Here is a 21,700-nt window from a genome sequence, read left to right as displayed (position 1 = left end):
CGAGAACACAGGCCTCTCACCACTTGGCAAGCACGAGAACACAGGCCTCTCACCACTTGGCAAGCACGAGAACACAGGCCTCTCACCACTTGGCAAGCACGAGAACACAGGTTAGGGCTGGGCGATATGGCAAAATATTATATCACGGTATTTAAAAACAAACAACAACAAAAAAACGTTTTGCTGATATTTTACAGTACTTTAGTCAAAGTTAAGATACGTCAATAGAAAATGACTCAAGTAAAAGTGAAAGTCACCCAGTAAAATACTAGAGTAAAATACAAAGTATTTGGTTTTAAATATGCTTAAGTATTAAAAGTAAAAGTATAAATAATTTCAAATTCCTTATGGTCTACACCATCACTAGTATTATCAGGCTGTATTAGCTAGCTACGTTTGCTCTTACTCAGTACATTTATTAGCTAGCTGTTAGCATTAGAGACTAACAAGATTTAGGGCAACTTGTTAAGAAAAGACAAACTAGCTGTTTGCTGATGTAAGAAACAAACTGAGTGTCATTATAGAACGCTAGTGGATTTATATTAAGAAGCGAAGTGAAAACAGCATTGTTGCATGTGCTGCATTGACCATGCAGACTGAACGCAAGTGTGAAAGGGGGCATGGCTAGGTCTGTGTGGAAAGTGGCACGGAGAGAAGGAGTGGCGCAAGATGACTCCAGTAGCCAAGTAAACTATAAAAATGGACATTACACTTGGCATATCACGTTTAACAAACCAAACATTCAAATACCGGTATAAACCCAAACCGCTCAGCCCTAACGGACGGTCCAAAATGTTGTCAAGTGTAAGGTGGCTTTTGAATAGCAGCTGTGTTAGTTAAATAAACAAAGCTATTTTAAAGAAGCAATCTGCAATTGCTAGTGCTACATACATTTTTAAAAATGTAATTATATGTACAAATTGATTGTTGAAGAATATAACTTAGAACTGGCTCATGAGCTTAGTTTAACTGTTGTACCCCATCAGAAACAAAAATATGAGCTTGTTTTACTCCCATTGTTTGTAAATGAACACTATTTAGCTAAAACTATCATTTAGATATCATGGGGGGGTGTAATCACCATAAGGACACAGCACATAGTCTACCTGAAGAGGTTAGGAGGGGACTGAAATAGAAGCGAGTGAGGTGTGATAGACAGAAAGAGACAAGCCTTTCACCATCCCTCTCCCTGTCTCTAGGAGACGCTCAACTGGATAACGAGGACGGGGCAGCACTGGAGCTGGCGCAAAGGTGTGTGTGTCTCTCCCTTCCTCCTGTACCACACAAACACCCTCCATCACTAATGGAGCCTTTTTATGTGAGATGTATGATTTCCAGCCAACCAAGTTCTATTGACCTTCTTAGACAGCCCTGACTGTCACTGATCTTTTTAATTTTTTAATTTGACCTTTATTTAACTAGGCAAGTCAGTTAAGATCAAATTCTTATTTTCAATAACGGCCTAGGAACAGTGGGTTGTACAGGGGCAGAACGACAGATTTTTACCTTCGGCTCGGGGATTCGATCTTGCAACCTTTCAGTTACTAGTCCAACGCTCTAACCACTAGGCTACCTGCCTCCCCAAGAGTCCAACATTTCTTCTACCTCAGCTGCTTAAAACACTCACATTTCACGGACACCCATAGGCTTACAGCTGTCTTACTCAACACTGTGTGGTTGTGTCAACATTTAGAGGAATATTGTCTCTTAACATTATTACTGGACAGCCACACCGTGCTCAATCAGGAGTTGCAGTACCTGCGCACCCAGGGCGAAAGTGACGGGGAGCTATAGCAGCCAGACCGCCCGGCCGCTACCAGGCTGCAGCAGGGGATAGACTACTTGCGGCTGCAGCTAGAGGGCGAGAGAGAGCTGCTGCAGCAGGGGATAGACTACTTGCGGCTGCAGCTAGAGGGCGAGAGGGAGCTGCTGCAGCAGGGGATAGACTACTTGCGGCTGCAGCTAGAGGGCGAGAGGGAGCTGCTGCAGCAGGGGATAGACTACTTGCGGCTGCAGCTAGAGGGCGAGAGAGAGCTGCTGCAGCAGGGGATAGACTACTTGCGGCTGCAGCTAGAGGGTGAGAGGGAGCTGCTGCAGCAGGGGATAGACTACTTGCGGCTGCAGCTAGAGGGCGAGAGGGAGCTGCTGCAGCAGGGGATAGACTACTTGCGGCTGCAGCTAGAGGGCGAGAGAGAGCTGCAGCTGCAGCTGCAGCAGGGGATAGACTACTTGCGGCTGCAGCTAGAGGGTGAGAGGGAGCTGCTGCAGCAGGGGATAGACTAGTTTGGCCGAGTGTGCCAGGGAGCAGCTAGATTTGTGAGTGGCCGGTCACCAAGAGGGATTCTGCGAGGTTGGAAGCATGAGTTTGCTGTGAACTCTTCTTGACTTATGACTCTTTCGAAATGTCTTCCTTCAGCTGGTAATTTCTTTTGGAATGTTTCGAAACCTGTCAAAATAGACCCTTTCTAGATGGTAGGCGTTTTGCTCTTGGTATGTTGTGTTTTGGGTCCTCTGTGTGTGTTTTTCTGAGTTTGCTGTTCTTGTAGTTGTTCTCTCGACAGACATCTACAGTCATGTGAAAGAAACACTTTTATCTGCGGCATTCACCCCCCTCTTTCCGACTGATTTTTAAGTGTTTTTTTTTCACTATTTTGGACTTTGTTTCAGACTACTTCAGACTGTGGAAGCGGCCTCCCCCCGTGGCCTTATAACCTGCTGTAACTCTCCCTCTCTCTCTCTCGCCCGCTCTCTCTCTTATTTCCTCTGTCAGGCTGTCTAAAGAGTTACAGGAGAAGACCCGTCTGGTCCAGAGTCTACAGATTCAGCTGCGAGGCCAAACTCCTAGCAGCCACCACAGCTCAGACTCGGACCTGTCGGACAGGGTTTCTAACCAGGCCACAGCCTCCTACCACAACAGCCCCACCCTGCCAGCATGTAGCAAACTCCATGGCAACCAGGCCTATCATGGTAAGAGATCATCAAGCTACTAGTTATGACATGCTGAACAGACAAAATAACTTAATGCTGTTGTATTATGCCACGTGTAGCTGAAAACAGAGACAGTTTTCAGTTTGTCATCAAGGTTGTATGAAATTGACAATTTCAAGAGTTGTCAGTTGTTCAGAGACTTGCTATCGGGTGCAGGGAAGCAGAGAAAAGTCCATGCTAAAGAGAAGCCACTCTTTGAATGTCACCCAGGTCCGGTCACTGTCCCCGAGTCTCTCCTTCTTCTTCTAAGTTTTTTGCCAGGGTCTCATTCAGTACACAATGGAAAACATTTAAAAACTTTGTTGCAATGGAAAATGAAAATGAGCATTACTAGTCCCTCCAGTTTCAGATTGTTTTCTTCCATTCGGTGCCTAATGAATACAAACCAGGTGTGGTATGTGAGTAGTGTAGTGTTAAGCTATTCTGGGCTGGTGCTGGATTAACTTTTAGCTCTCCATTAAATATGGATATTGTTCCCCTCTGGCGGCCCGGCCGGGTCCGTGGCGTTGAGATTGCCTTTGAATCCCAGTCAGTCTAATGGTACTTATTTTCCACTCAGGCCCGTTGTGGACCAGTCAGGGATTTCGAAAGGACAAAGAGGGCCAGCCAAGGGCAGTACGGGTGTCTGGTTACACCCATTACTGTTTTCTCCCACCTCCATCCCCTCCCCTCTCTCTCCACTTAAAACTGCATTATTTAGTAGTACCACCTATCTGGTTTAATCTTCAAATTGTTTCGCTTTGAGTGTGGACAACGAGGGATATTACAAAGATAGATGATGGGTTGTGGGAGGAGAGGAGTGCTACTGAAGAATAACTCTCTTTTAGCTTAGTCCTGCGGCACTGCAGATGCTAGCGTGTTGCAGTTTTTTACTCATAGGGCTCCTGAGTGTTGGGCAAAGTGTTCATAGGCTAGGCTAACTTAGCGGAGGCTCATTTGGTGACGTGTTTGCTGTGCATGGAGACTAAGCTAACGGGGAGCATTCTATAGTATTAGTTTGAAGAGGCTAGGCTAACCATCAGAGCTGTCATTTAGCCAGTCAGTGTAGGTAGCAAGGCTAACCATCAGAGCTGTCATTTAGCCAGTCAGTGTAGGTAGCAAGGCCAACTCTGATACCATGGATGTAAAGGAGGAGAAAGTGGAACCAAATGACATAATTCGAGGACGGTGGAAAAAGGCACTTGATGCTACCAAAGATGAATGCATGGGTACATAGGGATATTGTGTGGACTGACATTATACTTTTTCTCTCTAGGATTTTGTTTGAGAAATGTTTAGGCTACATCGCACAGAGAAAAATGTTGTAAACAACTTGTTCAAATTTCCTCTAATCCTATACTTCATCCATCAAGGAATGAAAGAGTCCAACGGGAGCTCAACGTCGGCAGCCCAGCAGGATGGGGGCGTGGCTAAGGATGGGGGTGTGTCTGGCCCTGGGGTAGTTTCTGGACATAAATGGAGAGCCAGGCAGCTCCAGGGCCTGCAGAGGGAGAATGGGCGCCTGGTGGAGCAGCTGAGGAGCAGCGAGGAGCTTAACGCCACGCTGCGCTGCGAGCTGGACCTCCACCGCTCTATCCTGGTCCAGGGGATCTCCACCCCACTACACACCCAGGGAGAGGGGCTGGGGCAGAGCCAGGGACAGGCTGGGGGGTCACCACAGAAGAGGGAGGACCAGAGGGGAGAGGGACACCCAGCTTCACAGCAGGACACTGCCCAGCTATGCAGCATGAACCCAGGTACAGAGCCGGGAGTGGGTGGTGATCATCACGTCTGAATGGGGATTATAGGCCTGTAGTTGTTTCTAATGGTATGCTCATTGGATCTTGTCCTCACAAGGTTAGAAAACTGTGTGTGTATTTTGACTGACATTGTTGTCAGACCTGTTAGCAGAACACCTGTTGGAGATCAGAGCCCTGAGACAGCGTCTGGAGGAGACCATCTACAACAATGACCGGCTCAGAGAACAGCTGGAGAGAAGACTGGGTGAGGTGGAGAGAGACCCAGGTACACACACCTCTACCTCGCTCTCTCTATGTTCATATTTGCATAGAGTCACACTGACTGGCTGAGATGGATTTACAATGGATACACACAGAGTATATTGTGTTTGACTTCCTCCTCAATAATGAACTTTGCAGCCACCAACATCTTCATCCACGGTACGGAGGAGCAGGGCCAGCTGACCAGTGAGCTGCGGTTCCTCTGGGGACAGAACCAGGCCCTTAAAGAGCAGCTCAACCTGGGCTCCAGAGGTAAAAAAAAAAAAATGAATAGCCGCTTTCCCCACATACTAGTGTGTTTGTGATTCCTGAATTGATTGATCCCACAACCTGGGCATTGCTAGCCTCATGCTCTTACCAACTGAGCCACAAAATGTCCCCAATATAGCAGAGGGAGAATAATAGCCATTTTGTTGTCTATCCTATTAATATTTTATTTAAATATTATCTCTCCAGACAAGCAGAAGGAGAACGAGAAGCTGCGTGAGGCGCTGGCCAGACGGACGGCCAAGCTGGAGCAGAGCAGGAAGGAATGTGAGGTCCTGAGACAGGAACACACACGTCTTCAGGACCGCCTGGACAGGAGCATCCTGGAACACACACACCTCCAGGACACACTGCACTACAGCCGCCAGGAGATCCACAGGTAATATACAGAAACACACACACAGGACACGCACGTTTGTAGTGATTCATATGTTGATGATGTACAGAATGTTTCCTGGTCTGTGGTGTGTAATTTTATTTAACCTTAATTTAACCAGGCAAGTCAGTTAAGAACAAATTCTTAATTACAATGATGGCCTACCAAAAAGCTTTCTGCAGGGACGGGGCCTGGGATTAAAATAAATAAATACATACAATATAAATGTAGGACAAAACACACATCACAACAAGAGAGACAACACTACATAAAGAGAGACCTAAAGACAACAACATAGCAAGGCAGCAGCACATGACAACACAGCATGGTAGCAACATAACATGGTACAGACAACAGCACAAAGGGCAAGAAGGTAGAGACAACAATACATGACACAATGAGGAGCAACCAGAAGCAGTACTTGACACATTTATGAAATTGCTTATTCCCGTTACTAATAAGCAAACACCCATTAAGAACATGACTGTTAAATCTCATTGGATTGATGAGGAATTTAAAAATTGTAAGGTTGAGAGGGATGAGGTAAAAGGTATGGCAAATAAGTCTGGCAGCCCAACTGATTGGAAAACATACTGCAAATGAAGAAATAGCGTGACTAAACTAAATAAATATAAACTATACTATGAAACAAAGATCAATTATATAAAGAATGATAGTAAAAAGCTACAGGCACCTTAAATGAAATCTTGGGGGGGGGAAATCCAACTCGGCTCCATCGTTCATTGAATCAGCTCATTCATCAAAGCCCACTGATATTGCCAACTACTTTAATGATTTTTTTTCATTGGCAAGATAAGCAAACTTAGGGATGACATGCCAGCAACAAACACAGACACTACACATCCAAGTATATCAGACCAAATTATGGAAGACAAGAATTGTACTTTTGAATTCTGTAAAGTCAGTGTGGAAAAGGTGAAAAAACTATTGTTGTCTATCAACAATGACAAGCCACCGGGATCTGACAATCTGGATGGAAAATTACTGAGGATAATAACAGACGATATTGCCACTCCTATCTGCTACATCTCCAATTTAAGCCTACTAGAAAGTGTGTGCCCTCAGGCCTGGAGGGAAGTTAGTCATTCCGCTACCCAAGAATGGTAAGTCACATTTACTGGCTCAAATAGCCTACCAATCAGCCTGTTACCAACCCTTAGTAAACCTCTGGATTATTTTTGGGACCAGATACAATGCTATTTCACAGTAAACAAATTGACAACAGATGTTCAGCACGCTTATAGGGAAGGACACTCAGCGAGCACAGCACTTACACAAATGACTAATGATTGGCTGAGAGAAATTGATGATACAATTATTGTGGGGGCTGTTCGATTTCAATGCAGCTTTTGACATTATCGATCATAGTCTGCTGCTGGAAAAATGTATGTGTTATGGCTTTAACCCCCCTGCTATAATGTGGATAAAGAGTTACTGGTCTAACAGAACACAGAGGGTGTTGTTTAATGGAAGCCTATCAAATATAATCCAGTTAGAATCAGGAATTCCCCAGGGTAGCTGTTTAGGCCCCTTTGCTTTTTCAATTTTTACAAACAACATGCCACTGACTTTCAGTAAAGCCAGAGTGTCTATGTATGCGGATGACTCAACACTATACACGTCAGCTACCACAGTTACTGAAATGACTGCAACACTTAAAGAGCTGCAGTTAGTTTCAGAGTGGGTGCCAAGGAGTTCGCTCTAAATATTTCTAAAACTAAAAGCATTGTATTTGGAACAAAACACTCACTAAACCCTAAACCTCAACTAAAACTTATAATAAATAAATAATGTGGAAATTGAGCAAGTTGAGATGACTAAACTGCTTGGAGTAACCCTAAATTGTAAACTGCCATGGTCAAAACATATTGATTCAGTTGTAGCGAAGTTTGGGAAAAGTCTGTCCATAATAAAGCGATGCTCTGCCTTAACAACACTACCAACAAGGCACGTCCTACAGGCCCTAGTTTTGTCGCACCTTGACTACTGTTCAGTCGTGTGGTCAGGTGCCACAAAAAAGAAGTTAAGAAAATTGCAATTGGATATACACAGAGAGCTAATATTAATAATATGCATGTCAATTTCTCTTGGCTCAAAGTGGAGGAGAGTGACTTCATCACTACTTGTATTTATGAGAGGTATTGCATGTTGAATGCATCGAGCTGTCTGTCTAAACTACTGGCACACAGCTCAGACACCCATGCATACCCCAGAAGACATGCAATGAGGTCTCTTCACAGTCCCAAAGTCCAGAACAGACTATGGGAGGCACACAGTACTACATCAAGTAACTGACGCAAGTAGTAACATTTGATTAAAAAAAAATAGAAATAAAAAGATTTAAAAAAAACACCTGATGGAACAGCGGGGACTGTGAAGCAACACAAACATAGGCACAGACGCATGCATACACACACGATAACATACGCACTATATACACACATACACATGGATTTAGTACTGTAGTGGTGGAGTAGGGCCTGAGGGCACACAGTATTTTGTGAAATCTGTGAATGTATTGTAATGTTTTTAAAATTGTATAAACTGCCTTAATTTTGCTGGACCCCAGGAAGAGTAGCTGCTGCTTCGGCAGCAGCTAATGGGTATCCATAATAAATACAAATACAAACTCCTAAATACATACACACAGGATGCATAAACACACACTCACACAGGGTACACCATACTAAACACACACACACACACAAACCCCAGGTGGAAAGGGAGAGGAGAGGTGATACTGCTGTGGAGAAGTAAGACTCCTGGTATTGGGTGTCATCCTCACTCAACTGTGTCACTGGGAGACCAAGGTCATGGGTCACCAAGGTCATGTAAGCCAGGTATTTCCAAACTGGGGTATGCATTTTTTCTTCACATTTTTCAAACAGTACATTTATATTTTCCAACAGGGCTATACATTTGGGTGAGTTTGTTTTTCTTTGCCTGTGTACCTGTTGTTTCACTGCCAATTTTTATTTTTTTTAACCATCTACAGTTCAGCTAAATGACAAAAAAAATGTCAAATACAGGTACCCTAGTCAAATAATTAACATCCAATCACATTAACTGTTACTCTCTCGCGGGAAACTTTCGATCTTGCGCAGACATTTATAAACTAAACATGACCATTTGAAAAAAAATAAGCCACGGAAGTTTTTTGAGTGAGAATAAAGACGAATTTCGAGTAGTAAGACATGTGTAAAAGCAACAGATACCATTTAATAAGAAGGGCTAGAAGCGTCTTAGGGTGAAATACCGAGTGGCTAGGACAGGCATGCCCCATACTATTGTGGAGGACCTAATTCTTCCTGCTGCTGTGGATATGGCTGGGGGAAAAGGCCAAAAAAAAACTATACAGACAATGCCTTCATCAAACACTTTCACGACGCATCGGTGACATATAAGGAGATGTTTTGAAACAATTACTGCTTCGCATACAAGCCAGTGAATTATATGTGTTACAGCTGGACGAGTCAACAGACGTGGCGGGCCTGGCACAGCTCCTGGTATATGTCTGTTATAGTTATGGAGGGTCAATTAAGGAAGACATCCTCTTCTGGAAACCAGGACAACATGAGAGGATCTTTTTTAAAGCACTGGACAGCTTTGTGACATCAAATGGACTTTGGTGGTCAAGATGTGTTGGTGTCTATACTGATGGCGCAAAAGCCATGACAGGGAGACATCGTGGAGTGGTAACGTGCGTGCAAGCAGTTGCTCCCGACGCCACTTGGGTACACGGCAGCATCCGCCGAGAGGCTCTTGCTGCCAAGGGAATGCCTGACATCTTGAAAAACGTTTTGGACACTACAATGAAAATGGTTAACTTTTTTAAAGCAAGGCCCCTGAACTCTTGTGTATTTTCTGCATTATGCAATGATATGGGCAGCGACCATGTAACGCTTTTACAACATACAGAAGTGCGCTGGTTGTCAAGGGGGAAATTATTGACACGTTTTTTTTTTTAACTTGAAGCTTGTCTCTCAATTTTTCTTTACTGACCATAATTTTCACTTGTCTGACCACTTGCATGATGACGGGTTTCTCACACGACTGGCCTATTTTCTTGCCTGAATGATCTGAATCTAGGATTACAGGGACTCTCCAACTATATTCAATGTGCAGGACAAAATTGAGGCTATGATTAAAGAAGATTTGAGCTTTTTTCTGTCTGCATTAACAAGGACAACACACAGGTCTTTCCATCATTGTATGATTTTTTTGTGTACAAATTAACTTAACCTTGTGATATAGCAAAGCACCTGAGTGAGCTGGGTGCGCAATTACGCAGGTAATTTCCAAAACAAACAACTGGATTCGTTATCCCTTTCATGCCATGCCTCCAGTCCACTTACCAATATCTGAACAAGAGAGCCTCATCGAAATTGCAACAAGCGGTTCTGTGACAATTGTATTTAATCAAAGCCACTGCCAGATTTCTGGATAGGGCTGCACTCATAGTTTCTTGCCTTGGCAAATCACACTGTTAAGACACTGATGCCCTTTGCAACCACGTACCTATGTCAGAGTGGATTCTCGGCCCTCACTAGCATGAACACTAAATACAGGCACCGACTGTGTGGAAAATGATTTGATTACGACTCCAATACAACCCAACATTGCAGAGTTATGTGCATCCTTTCAAGCACAATTATTGATGAACAAATAAGGTTTTAAATGTAAGATGGCTAAATAAAGAGCAAGATTATTGATTATTATTTGTGCCCTGGTCCTAAAGAGCTCTTTGTCACTTCCCACGAGCCGGTTGGTAACAAAAACTCATTCTTATGTTTAATAAATGTATTGTATAGTGTGCGTGTGGCAGGCTTACAATGATGGCAAAAACCATATTTGAGTGTGCTGACCCTGGTGCATTTCTGTTCATTTCTATTGGGCACAAAATTATCTAGAGGGGGTACGTAGCTGGAGGTTAAATGTTTGAAGGGGTACGGGACTATAAAAAGTTTGGGAACCACAGATGTAAGGGATTCCACATTAGTGTGTTTGTGTTCTCAGGTTGCAGAGTATAATGGTGTTGTCAGTAATGATGATGTAATGTGTTGGTTATGGTAATGATGAACGTACAATGTCATGACATTGGTTAATTTGTGTACTTTCAAGTTGCATGGCAAGATTGAAGTGCTGATTTTGTCAGTGTATACTGTGACTGGTCTCTGTGTCCATGCACTGTAGATTAGAGGTCGACCGATTATGATTTTTCAACGCCGATACCGATTTATTGGAGGACCATAAAAAGCCAATACCGATTAATCTGACAATTTTTTTGTGTTTTGTAATAATGACAATTACAACAATACTGAATGAACACTTATTTTAACTTAATATAATACATCAATAAAATCAATTTAGCCTCAAATAAATAATGAAACATGTTCAATTTGATTAAAATAATGAAAAAACAACGTGTTGGAGAAGAAAGTAAAAGTGCAATATGTGCCATGTAAGAAAGCTAACGTTTTAGTTCCTTGCTCTGAACATGAGAACATATGAAAGCTGGTGGTTCCTTTTAACATGAGTCTTCAATATTCCCAGGGTAGGAAGTTTTAGGTTGTAGTTATTATAGGAATTATTGGACTATTTCTCTCTATACGATTTGTATTTCATATACCTTTGACTATTGGATGTTCTTATAGGCACTTTAGTATTGCCAGTGTAACAGTATAGCTTCCGTCCCTCTCCTCGCTCCTACCTGGGCTCGAACCAGGAACACATCGACAACAGCCACCCTCGAAGCAGCATTACCCATGCAGAGCAAGGGGAACAACTACTCCAAGTCTCAGAGCGAGTGACGTTTGAAACGCTATTAGCTCGCACCCGCTAACTAGCCAGCCATTTCACATCGGTTACACCAGCCTAATCTCGGGAGTTGATAGGCTTCAAGTCATAAACAGTGCAATGCTTGAAGCACAGCGAAGAGCTGCTGGCAAAACGCACGAAAGTGCTGTTTGAATGAATGCTTACGAGCCTGACGGTGCCTACCATCACTCAGTCAGACTGCTCTATCAAATATCAAATCATAGACTTAATTATAATATAATAACACACAGAAATATGAGTCTTAGGTCATTAATATGGTAGAATCCGGAAACTATCATCTCGAAAACAAAACATTTATTCTTTCAGTGAAATACGGAAACGTTCTGTATTTTATCTAACGGGTGGCATCCCTAAGTCTAAATATTGCTGTTACATTGCACAACCTTCAATGTTATGTCAGAATTATGTCAATGTTATGTCGTAAAATTCTGCCAAATTAGTTCGTAACGAGCCAGGCGGCCCAAACTGTTGCATATACCCTGACTCTGCGTGCAATGAACGCAAGAAAAGTGACACAATTTCACCTGGTTAATATTGCCTGCTAACCTGGATTTCTTTTAGCTAAATATGCATGTTTTAAAAATATATACTTCTGTGTATTGATTTTAAGAAAGGCATTGTTGTTTATGGTTAGGAGGTACAGTCGTGCAACGATTGTACTTTTTTCGCAAATGCGCTTTTGTTAAATCATCCCCCGTTTGGCGAAGTTGGCTGTCTTTGTTAGAAAGAAATGGTCTTCATGCAACGAGCCAGGCGGCCCAAACTGCTGCATATACCCTGACTCTGTTGCAAGAGAAGTGACATCATTTTCCTAGTTAAAAGAAATTCATGTTAGCAGGCAATATTAACTAAATATGCAGGTTTAAAAATATATACTTGTGTATTGATTTTAAGAAAGGCATTGATGTTTATGGTTAGGTACACGTTGGAGCAACGACAGTCCTTTTTCGCGAATGCGCACCGCATCGATTATATGCAACGCAGGACACGCCAGAAACTAGTAATATCATCAACCATGTGTAGGTAACTAGTGATTATGATTGATTGATTTTTATAAGATAAGTTTAATGCTAGCTAGCAACTTACCTTGGCTTCTTGCTGCATTCGCGTAACAGGCAGGCTCCTCGTGGAGTGCAATGTAATCAGGTGGTTAGAGCATTGGACTAGTTAACCGTAAGGTTGCAAAATTGAATCCCCGAGCTGACAAGGTAAAAATATGTTGTTCTGCCCCTGAACAAGGCAGTTAACCCACCGTTCCTAGGCTATTGAAAATAAGAATGTGTTCTTAACTGACTTGCCTAGTTAAATAAAGGTGTAAAAAAAATATAAAAAAATTGGTCCAAATCGGTGTCTAAAAATACAGATTTCCGATTTTTATGAAAACTTGAAATCGGCCCTAATTAATCGGCCATTCCGATTAATCGATCGACCTCTAGTGTAGATGTGACGTGTTACAGTCACTGGTGCAGAGTAGATGGGATGGTAAATGTGGTTGTTTCGTTGGGTTGCTACTGGGGTGGCAGATAGCCTAGTGGTTAGAGCGTTGGGCCAGTAACCGAACCGTGGCTGGATCAAATCCCGAGCTGACAAGGTAAAAATCTATCTTTCTGCCCCTGAGCAAGGTAGTTAACTCACTGTTCCCCAGGCGTTGAAGACGTGGATGTCGATTATGGCAGCCCCCCGCAGCTCTGATTCGGAGGGGTTGGGTTAAATACGGAAGACACATTTCAGTTGTACAACTGACTAGGTATCCCCAATTCACTATACTGTGTGTCAGGGTGTGTGCAACTTGCTTGTATACCCGTCCTAAGCGTGTGTTCCTCTAGGTTGCAGTGTGAGGTGAAGATGCAGAGACAGCAGCTGTCAGACAGTCAACACGTCCTCCAGTCTCTACGTGTGGAGCTGCAGGTCTACGAACAGATCAAAACTGGGACACACAAGCACACAGGTAGTGTCCTACAAGCACACAGGTAGTGTCCTACAAGCGCACGCACACACACACCTGTCGCTTAGTTGTTTCTGACATTCCCTCTCTAGAGTCCAGTGGTACAGCCCAACAGTCTGGTTCAGGGTCTGGGTCGAACCAAGTGGACCTGGGGGAGCTGCTGTCAGAGATCCGCCACCTGAGGCTGCAGCTGGAGAGGAGCATCCAGACCAACACGTCCCTGAGGCAGAAACTGGAGGAACAGCTGCTCAGTGGTCCCAACCGCCCAGATACCATCAATATCAACTATCTACTGGCTACTTCAGGTACAGTGAGCTCCAGAAGTATTGGGACAGTGACATCATTTTTGTTGTTTTGGCTCTGTACTCAGCACTTTGGATTTGAAATGAAACAATGACTGAGGTTAAAGTGCAGACTGTCAGCTTTAATTTGAGGGTATTTTTTTTATCCATATCAAGGGAACTCTTTAAGAAAGAACAGCACTTTTTGTAGATGTGCCCAATATAAATGTTTTGTCAGAGAAATGAATGATAAATTATGTATTGTGTCATTTTGAATTCACTTGTATTGTAAATAAGAAAATAACACTTCTACATTAATATGAATGCTACCATGATTAAGGATAATTATATCCTTCATTATTATATTCTTGTGATTCCAAAATCATACAAGCCAAAGATCACCATGCTCAATGCCAAGTGTCGGCTGGAGTGGTGTAAAGCTCGCCGCCATTGGACTCTGGAGCAGTGGAAACACGTTCTCTGGAGTGATGAATCGCGCTTCACCATCTGGCAGTCCGACAGACGAATCTGGGTTTGGCGAATGCCAGGAGAATGCTACCTGCACCAATGCATAGTGCCAACTGTAAAGATTGGTGGGAGGAATAATGGTCGGGCTGTTTTTAATGGTTCGGGCTAGGCCCCTTAGTTCCAGTGAAGGGAAATCTTAATGACATTCTAGATGATTCGGTGCTTCCAACTTTGTGGCAACAGTTTGGGGAAGGCCCTTTCTTGTTTCAACAGGACAATGCCCCCGTGCACAAAGCGAGGTCCATACAGAAATGGTTTGTCGCACTCGGTGTGGAAGAACTTGACTGGCCTGCACACAGCCCTGACCTCAACCCCATCAAACACCTATGGGATGAATTGAAACAACTACGAGCCAGGCCTAATCGGTCAACATCAGTGCCTGACCTCACTAATGTCCCAGTAGCATTGTTCCAACATCTAGTGGAAAGCCTTCCCAGAAGAGTGGAGGCTGTTATAGCAGCATAGGGGGGACCAGGTCCTTATTAATGCCAATGATTTTGGAAGGAGATGTTCGACGGGCAGGTTCCCACATACTTTTGGTCATGTAGTGTATGTAATATAGAGGTAGAAATCCATACACACTATCATGTACTACCCACGTCAGGTAGGATATATATGTACTCGCGCTCTCACTGAAAGCATGCACACCCATATTCAACCATAAAGTCCCGTGGCATAAACATTTGTCCTATGTTGTGTGTTCCAGAGGTTACAGGCAGGTCTCCTGGTTGTGAAGGCTGTGATCCTCCCCGCCACTCCTCCTCTCACGGTGAGAACCCACAGCACACCCAATCCACAATGTACTGTATGTTACTGGCCTGTAGGTTCACCACAACAAATGTCACATTTGTATGTCAATAAGTTAGAGGTGGGTAACTGTGTACAACATCAATGTACGTCTGTGTCAGTTGTCAGTCATTAACGGTGTGTGTATATATATATATATATATATATATATATATATATATACACACACACACACACACACACACACACACACACACACACAGTGGGGAGAACAAGTATTTGATACACTGCCGATTTTGCAAGTTTTCTTACTTACAAAGCATGTAGAGGTCTGTAATTTTTATTATAGGTACACTTCAACTGTGAGAGATGGAATCTAAAACAAAAATCCAGAAAATCACATTGTATCATTTTTTAAAGTAATTCATTTGCATTTTATTGCATGACATAAGTATTTGATACATCAGAAAAGCAGAACTTAATATTTGGTACAGAAGCCTTTGTTTGCAATTACAGAGATCATACGTTTCCTGTAGTTCTTGACCAGGTTTGCACACACTGCAGCAGGGATTTTGGCCCACATCTCCATACAGACCTTCTCCAGATCCTTCAGGTTTCGGGGCTGTCGCTGGGCAATACGGACTTTCAGCTCCCTCCAAAGATTTTCTATTGGGATCAGGTCTGGAGACTGGCTAGGCCACTCCAGGACCTTGAGATGCTTCTTACAGAGCCACTCCTTAGTTGCCCTGGCTGTGTGTTTCGGGTCGTTGTCATGCTGGAAGACCCAGCCACAACCCATCTTCAATGCTCTTACTGAGAAGAGGAGGTTGTTGGCCAAGATCTCGTGATACATGGCCCCATCCATCCTCCCCTCAATACGGTGCAGTCGTCCTGTCCCCTTTGCAGAAAAGCATCCCAAAAGAAGGATGTTTCCACCTCTATGCTTCACGGTTAGGATGGTGTTCTTGGGGTTGTACTCATCCTTTATCTTCCTCCAAACACGGCGAGTGGAGTTTAGACCAAAAAGCTCTATTTTTGTCTCATCAGACCACATGACCTTCTCCCATTCCTCCTCTGGATCATCCAGATGGTCATTGGCAAACTTCAGACGGGCCTGGACATGCGCTGGCTTGAGCAGGGGGACCTTGCATGCGCTGCAGAATTTTAATCCATGACGGCGTAGTGTGTTACTAATGGTTATATTTGAGACTGTGGTCCCAGCTCTCTTCAGGTCATTGACCAGGTCCTGCCGTGTAGTTCTGGGCTGATCCCTCACCTTCCTCATGATCATTGATGCCCCACGATGTGAGATCTTGCATGGAGCCCCAGACCGAGGGTGATTGACCGTCATCTTGAACTTCTTCCATTTTCTAATAATTGCGCCAACAGTTGTTGCCTTCTCACCAAGCTGCTTGCCTATTGTCCTGTAGCCCATCCCAGCCTTGTGCAGGTCTAAAATTGTATCTCTGATGTCCTTACACCCTCTCTGGTCTTGGTCATTGTGGAGAGGTTGGAGTCTGTTTGATTGAGTGTGTGGACAGGTGTCTTTTATACAGGTAACGAGTAGAGAACAGGAGGGTTTCTTAAAGAAAAACTAACAGGTCTGTGAGAGACTGAATTCTTACTGGTTGGTAGGTGATTAAACACTTATGTCATGCAATAAAATGCTAATTAATTACTTAAATCATACAATGTGATTTTCTAGATTTTTGTTTTAGATTCCGTCTCTCACAGCTGAAGTGTACCTATGATAAAAATTACAGACCTCTACATGCTTTGTAAGTAGGAAAACCTGCAAAATCGGCAGTGTATCAAATACTTGTTCTCCCCACTGTACAGTGGGGCAAAAAAGTATTTAGTCAGCCACCAATTGTGCAAGTTCTTCCACTTAAAAAGATGAGGCCTGTAATTTATCATAGGTACACTTCAACTATGACAGACAAAATGAGAAAAAAAATCCAGAAAATCACATTGTAGGATTTTTTTATGAATTTATTTGCAAATTATGGTGGAAAATAAGTATTTGGTCAATAACAAAAGTTTCTCAATACTTTTATATACCCTTTGTTGGCAATGACAGAGGTCAAACGTTTTCTGTAAGTCTTCACAAGGTTTTCAATATTGCTGGTATTTTGGCCCTTTCCTCCATGCAGATCTCCTCTAGAGCAGTGATGTTTTGGGGCTGTTGCTGGGCAACACAGACTTTCAACTCCCTCCAAAGATTTTCTATGGGGTTGAGATCTGGAGACTGGCTAGGCCACTCCAGGACCTTGAAATGCTTCTTACGAAGCCACTCCTTCGTTGCCCGGGCTGTGTGTTTGGGATCATTGTCATGCTGAAAGACCCAGCCACGTTTCATCTTCAATGCCCTTGCTGATGGAACGAGGTTTTCACTCAAAATCTCATGATACATGGTCCCATTCATTCTTTCCTTTTCACGGATCAGTCGTCCTGGTCCCTTTGCAGAAAAACAGCCCCAAAGCATGATGTTTCCACCCCCATGCTTCACAGTAGGTATGGTGTTCTTTGGATGCAACTCAGCATTCTTTGTCCTCCAAACACGACGAGTTTTTACCAAAAAGTTATATTTTGGTTTCATCTGACCATATGACATTCTCCCAATCTTCTTCTGGATCATCCAAATGCTCTCGAGCAAACTTCAGACGGGCCTGGACATGTACTGGCTTAAGCAGGGGGACACGTCTGGCACTGCAGGATGTGAGTCCCTGGCGACGTAGTGTGTTACTGATGGTAGGCTTTGTTACTTTGGTCCCAGTTCTCTGCAGGTCATTCACTAGGTCCCCCCGTGTGGTTCTGGGATTTTTGCTCACCGTTCTTGTGATAATTTTGACCCCACGGGGAGAGATCTTGCGTGGAGCCCCAGATCGAGGGAGATTATCAGTGGTCTTGTATGTCTTCCATTTCCTAATAATTGCTCCCACAGTTGATTTCTTCAAACCAAGCTGCTTACCTATTGCAGATTCAGTCTTCCCAGCCTGGTGCAGGTCTACAATTTTGTTTCTGGTGTCCTTTGACAGCTCTTTGGTCTTGGCCATAGTGGAGTATGGAGTGTGACTGTTTGAGTTGTGGACAGGTGTCTTTTATACTGATAAGTTCAAACAGGTGCCATTAATACAGGTAACGAGTGGAGGACAGAGGAGCCTCTTAAAGAAGTTACAGGTCTGTGAGAGCCAGAAATCTTGTTTGTAGGTGACCAAATACTTATTTTCCACCATAATTTGCAAATAAATTCATTAAAAAAATCCTACGTGATTTTCTGGATTTTTTTTCTCATTTTGTCAGTCATAGTTGAAGTCTACCTATGATGAAAATTACAGGCCTCATCTTTAAGTGGGAGAACTTGCACAATTGGTGGCTGACTAAATACTTTTTTGCCCCACTGTATATATTATGTATGTATGTATATTTATTTGTGTTTTCTCTTCCAGATCTGAAGCGTCAAGCTCAGTCAGAGATGGACGCTGTGTCACAGTGTAGTAACAGTTCTGGGGACAGTATCTCTGGCTCGGCTCCCCCTCCATCCCGCTTGGTGCCCGGCCACCGCCTGTGGGCCAACCGCCAAGGGCGCCACATCCTGGGTCTTATCGAGGACCACAATGCCCTGCGGAAGCAGATCTCCGAGGGAAGGAGGCTCACCCGCACCATGGACACACACCTGCAGGAGTGTGTCTGCACACTCAGCCAGCAGGGGACTGACAACAGGGTAAATACAATAGTCTCTTATGAGCACATTCCCTTGTTTAATACATGTCAGACTTTCCTGTTTCCTGCTCAGGTGAAGTCCAGCCAACTACCTTTTAGTATTTATAATGTGCATGTAGTATTTGAAAATCATTCATACAATAAATTGCTGTAATAATTCATTATGAGTGTTCGAATGTTGAGCCAGTGTTCTGTGTTATTGTCCAGGTGGTGGAGCAGGGTCACCTGAAGGCTCTGTCCAGCAGTGTGAACACTATGCAGCAGGTCCTGGAGGAGGCTGGCCAGCTGCTCAAACTGGTCTGGAGGGTATCCCTGCCCTCTGGCACTGTGACCGCAACCAGCAACCAGCAGGTACACACACTTGCGTGCACACACACAATTGCTCATTCTCACACACCAGTTATACACACATCCTCGCAACTCAGTCTACTGTGCACACACAAACAAGACTCTCTACATAAGTACACACATTTTTCCCACAAATTATAAATAGATATTAATACTATCCACACAGTCTATACACACAAACATGTAATTGGAATAAATTGGACAATGTGTGTGGAAAGGGGAGATGTGAAAGGTTAAAAAGTAAACATTAGTGGAGACACCTTATCAGTTAAGGAGACTGAATGCATAATGTTTGCTGGCGCTACACTTTTGCTAACTGTGTCTCCAGGGAGTCTCAGTCGTGTTTACGTTTGACTGATTGACGTCATACTCCATACTAATTGGGGGTACTGATAAGACCAGTGTAAATGTTGTGGGTGACTCAGTCATGAAGTAACAATTATTCCTCCCTCCACCCTTCCCTCTCCCAGGATGAGCTGTTGAAGAATGAGATAGCTAGTCTGAAGAGCCGTCTGTCCCAGCAGGAGCGGATGCTGAGCGGTGCAGTCAAACGGCTGCGGACCACCAACCAGCTCAAAGAGGGCATGGAGAGGGTCATTATTGACCAGCGTAAGAACTCACTTCACCTCACATGCTTGAGAATCAATGCAACACTTTCATATTATACTTAAGCAAATAAACAATTTCAAAGATTTTACTGAGTTAGTTCATATAAGGAAATCAGTCAATTGAAATAAATGTATTAAAGGCCCTCATCTATGGATTCACATGACTGGGAATACAGATATGCATCTGTGGGTCAGATACCTTAAAAGGGAAAAAAAAGTAGGGGCATGGATCAGAAAACCAGTCAGTATCTGGTGTGACCACCATTTGCCTCATTCAGTGCGACATCTCCTTCGCATAAAGTTAATCAGGCTGTTTATTGTGGCCTGTGGAATGTTGTCCCACTCCTCTTCAATGGCTGTGCGAAGTTGCTGGATATTGGCTGGAACTGGAAAACGCTGTCTTACACGTCAATTGAGAGCATCCCAAACATGCTCATTGGTGACATGTCTGGTGAATATGCAGACCATGGAAGAACTGGGACATTTTCAGCTTCCAGGAATTTTGTACAGATCCTTGCGACATGGTGCCGTGCATTATCATGCTGAAACATGAGGTGCTGACGGCGGATGAATGGCACGACAATGGGCCTCAGGATCTCATCACGGTATCTCTGCATTGAAATGCAATTGTGTTTGTCTGTAGCTTATGCCTGCCCATACCATAACCCCACCGCCACCATGGGGCATTCTGTTCACAACGTTCACATCAGCAAACCACATGCCATCTGCCCAGTAGTTGAAACCAGGATTCATCAATTAAAAGCACACTTCTCCTGCGTGCCAGTGGCCATCAAAGGTGAGCATTTGCCCACTGAAGTTGGTGAGGACAACAAGCACGCAGATGAGCTTCCCTGAGAAGCTCTTCGGTTGTGCAAACCCAGTTTCGTCAGCTATCCAGGTGACTGGTCTCAGACGATCCCGCAGGTGAAGAAGCCGGATGGAGGTCCTGGGCTGGTGTGGTTACGTGGTCTGCGGTAGTGAGGCCGGTTGGACGTACTGCCAAATTCTCTAAAATGACGTTGGAGGTGGCTTATGGTAGATAAATTAACATTCAGTGCTCTGGTGGACATTCCTGCAGTCAGCATGCCAATTGTACACTCCCTTAACTTGAGACAATTGTGTGACACAAATGCACATTTTAGTGGCCTTTTATGGTCCCCAGCACAAGGTGCACCTGTGTAATGATCATACTGTTTAATATGCCACACCTGTCAGGTGGATGGAATATCTTAGCAAATGAGAAATGCTCACTAACAGGGATGTGAATAAGCTTTTTGTGCATATGGAAAATGTCTAGGATCTTATATTTCAGCTCATGAAACATGGGACCAACACTTTACATGTAGCATTTATTTTAGTTCAGTAACTTATTCAAATCCTATTCTGAGAATAATTAATGCATTTGATTGAGATCAATCAAATTAATTTATAAAGCCCTTCTTACATAAGTTTATCAGTGCTATGCCTAAAACCCCAAACAGCAAGCAATGCAGGTGTGGAAGCAGATCCAAACATTTGAATTGACATTTGTTATTCTTTCAAACCAGTGTCGTTAACCCATGGAGTGCTGAAGAAGGCCAGAGGGAATCTAGAGGTGAGTCAAATAATCAGTTTAGACAGACACCAACCAGTATTGTCTGTCAGACCAACTCCTTAGCCTTCTCTCTAATGTGCCATCTCTTATCGGTCTTTCTTCTCACTCTGTCTAAAAATGTGGGCAAATCTCAGACAAATTATTATACCGTCTTTGGGCTGAAAGGCCTGTCTGGAGGACCAGAGGAAGGTAAGTGTGTAAGGGGACAGAGTTTGAGTGTTCTGATGCATGACTTGGTTTGTTCTGTGACTTGATTTGTTCCATAGCTTTTATGACTTGGTTTGCTTGCACTGTACTTCACTATTAAAATGAATAAAGATGCTTGAGCCGACATTGCTGCAATCTCCGTGTGCAGCCTTAGTGTTGCATGAAAAGAAGCACCGGACCCAATGCATGCTGGTCATTCTCAGGCCCATGCTGGCTCGGTTGTTTCTCT

At 43.6% G+C, this 21,700-nt stretch overlaps 1 protein-coding gene across 6 annotated transcripts in view; it reads left to right on the top strand.

The window, feature by feature from the left end:
- cdk5rap2 (CDK5 regulatory subunit associated protein 2) overlaps positions 1-21,700 on the top strand; it is a 67,735-nt gene that overhangs the window by 43,846 nt on the left and 2,189 nt on the right. For 5 of the 6 annotated variants that reach the window (XM_042302603.1, XM_042302605.1, XM_042302601.1 and 2 more), the window contains 14 exons: positions 1,200-1,251; positions 2,771-2,967; positions 4,341-4,724; positions 4,867-4,992; positions 5,127-5,240; positions 5,445-5,634; positions 13,317-13,438; positions 13,528-13,740; positions 14,951-15,013; positions 18,441-18,715; positions 18,922-19,065; positions 19,533-19,671; positions 21,218-21,264; positions 21,399-21,453. In XM_042302603.1, coding sequence (XP_042158537.1) covers positions 1,200-1,251; positions 2,771-2,967; positions 4,341-4,724; positions 4,867-4,992; positions 5,127-5,240; positions 5,445-5,634; positions 13,317-13,438; positions 13,528-13,740; positions 14,951-15,013; positions 18,441-18,715; positions 18,922-19,065; positions 19,533-19,671; positions 21,218-21,264; positions 21,399-21,453 — 2,121 coding nt within the window. The remainder of the gene's footprint in view (positions 1-1,199; positions 1,252-2,770; positions 2,968-4,340; positions 4,725-4,866; positions 4,993-5,126; positions 5,241-5,444; positions 5,635-13,316; positions 13,439-13,527; positions 13,741-14,950; positions 15,014-18,440; positions 18,716-18,921; positions 19,066-19,532; positions 19,672-21,217; positions 21,265-21,398; positions 21,454-21,700) is intronic. The other variant, XM_042302604.1, reaches the window with a different exon arrangement.

Source organism: Oncorhynchus tshawytscha, linkage group LG20 (genome assembly GCF_018296145.1).
Source record: "Oncorhynchus tshawytscha isolate Ot180627B linkage group LG20, Otsh_v2.0, whole genome shotgun sequence".
Taxonomy (NCBI): Eukaryota; Metazoa; Chordata; class Actinopteri; order Salmoniformes; family Salmonidae; genus Oncorhynchus; species Oncorhynchus tshawytscha.
Note: the sequence above shows the minus strand (reverse complement) of the source record. Positions and strands in the feature narration are given on the sequence as shown.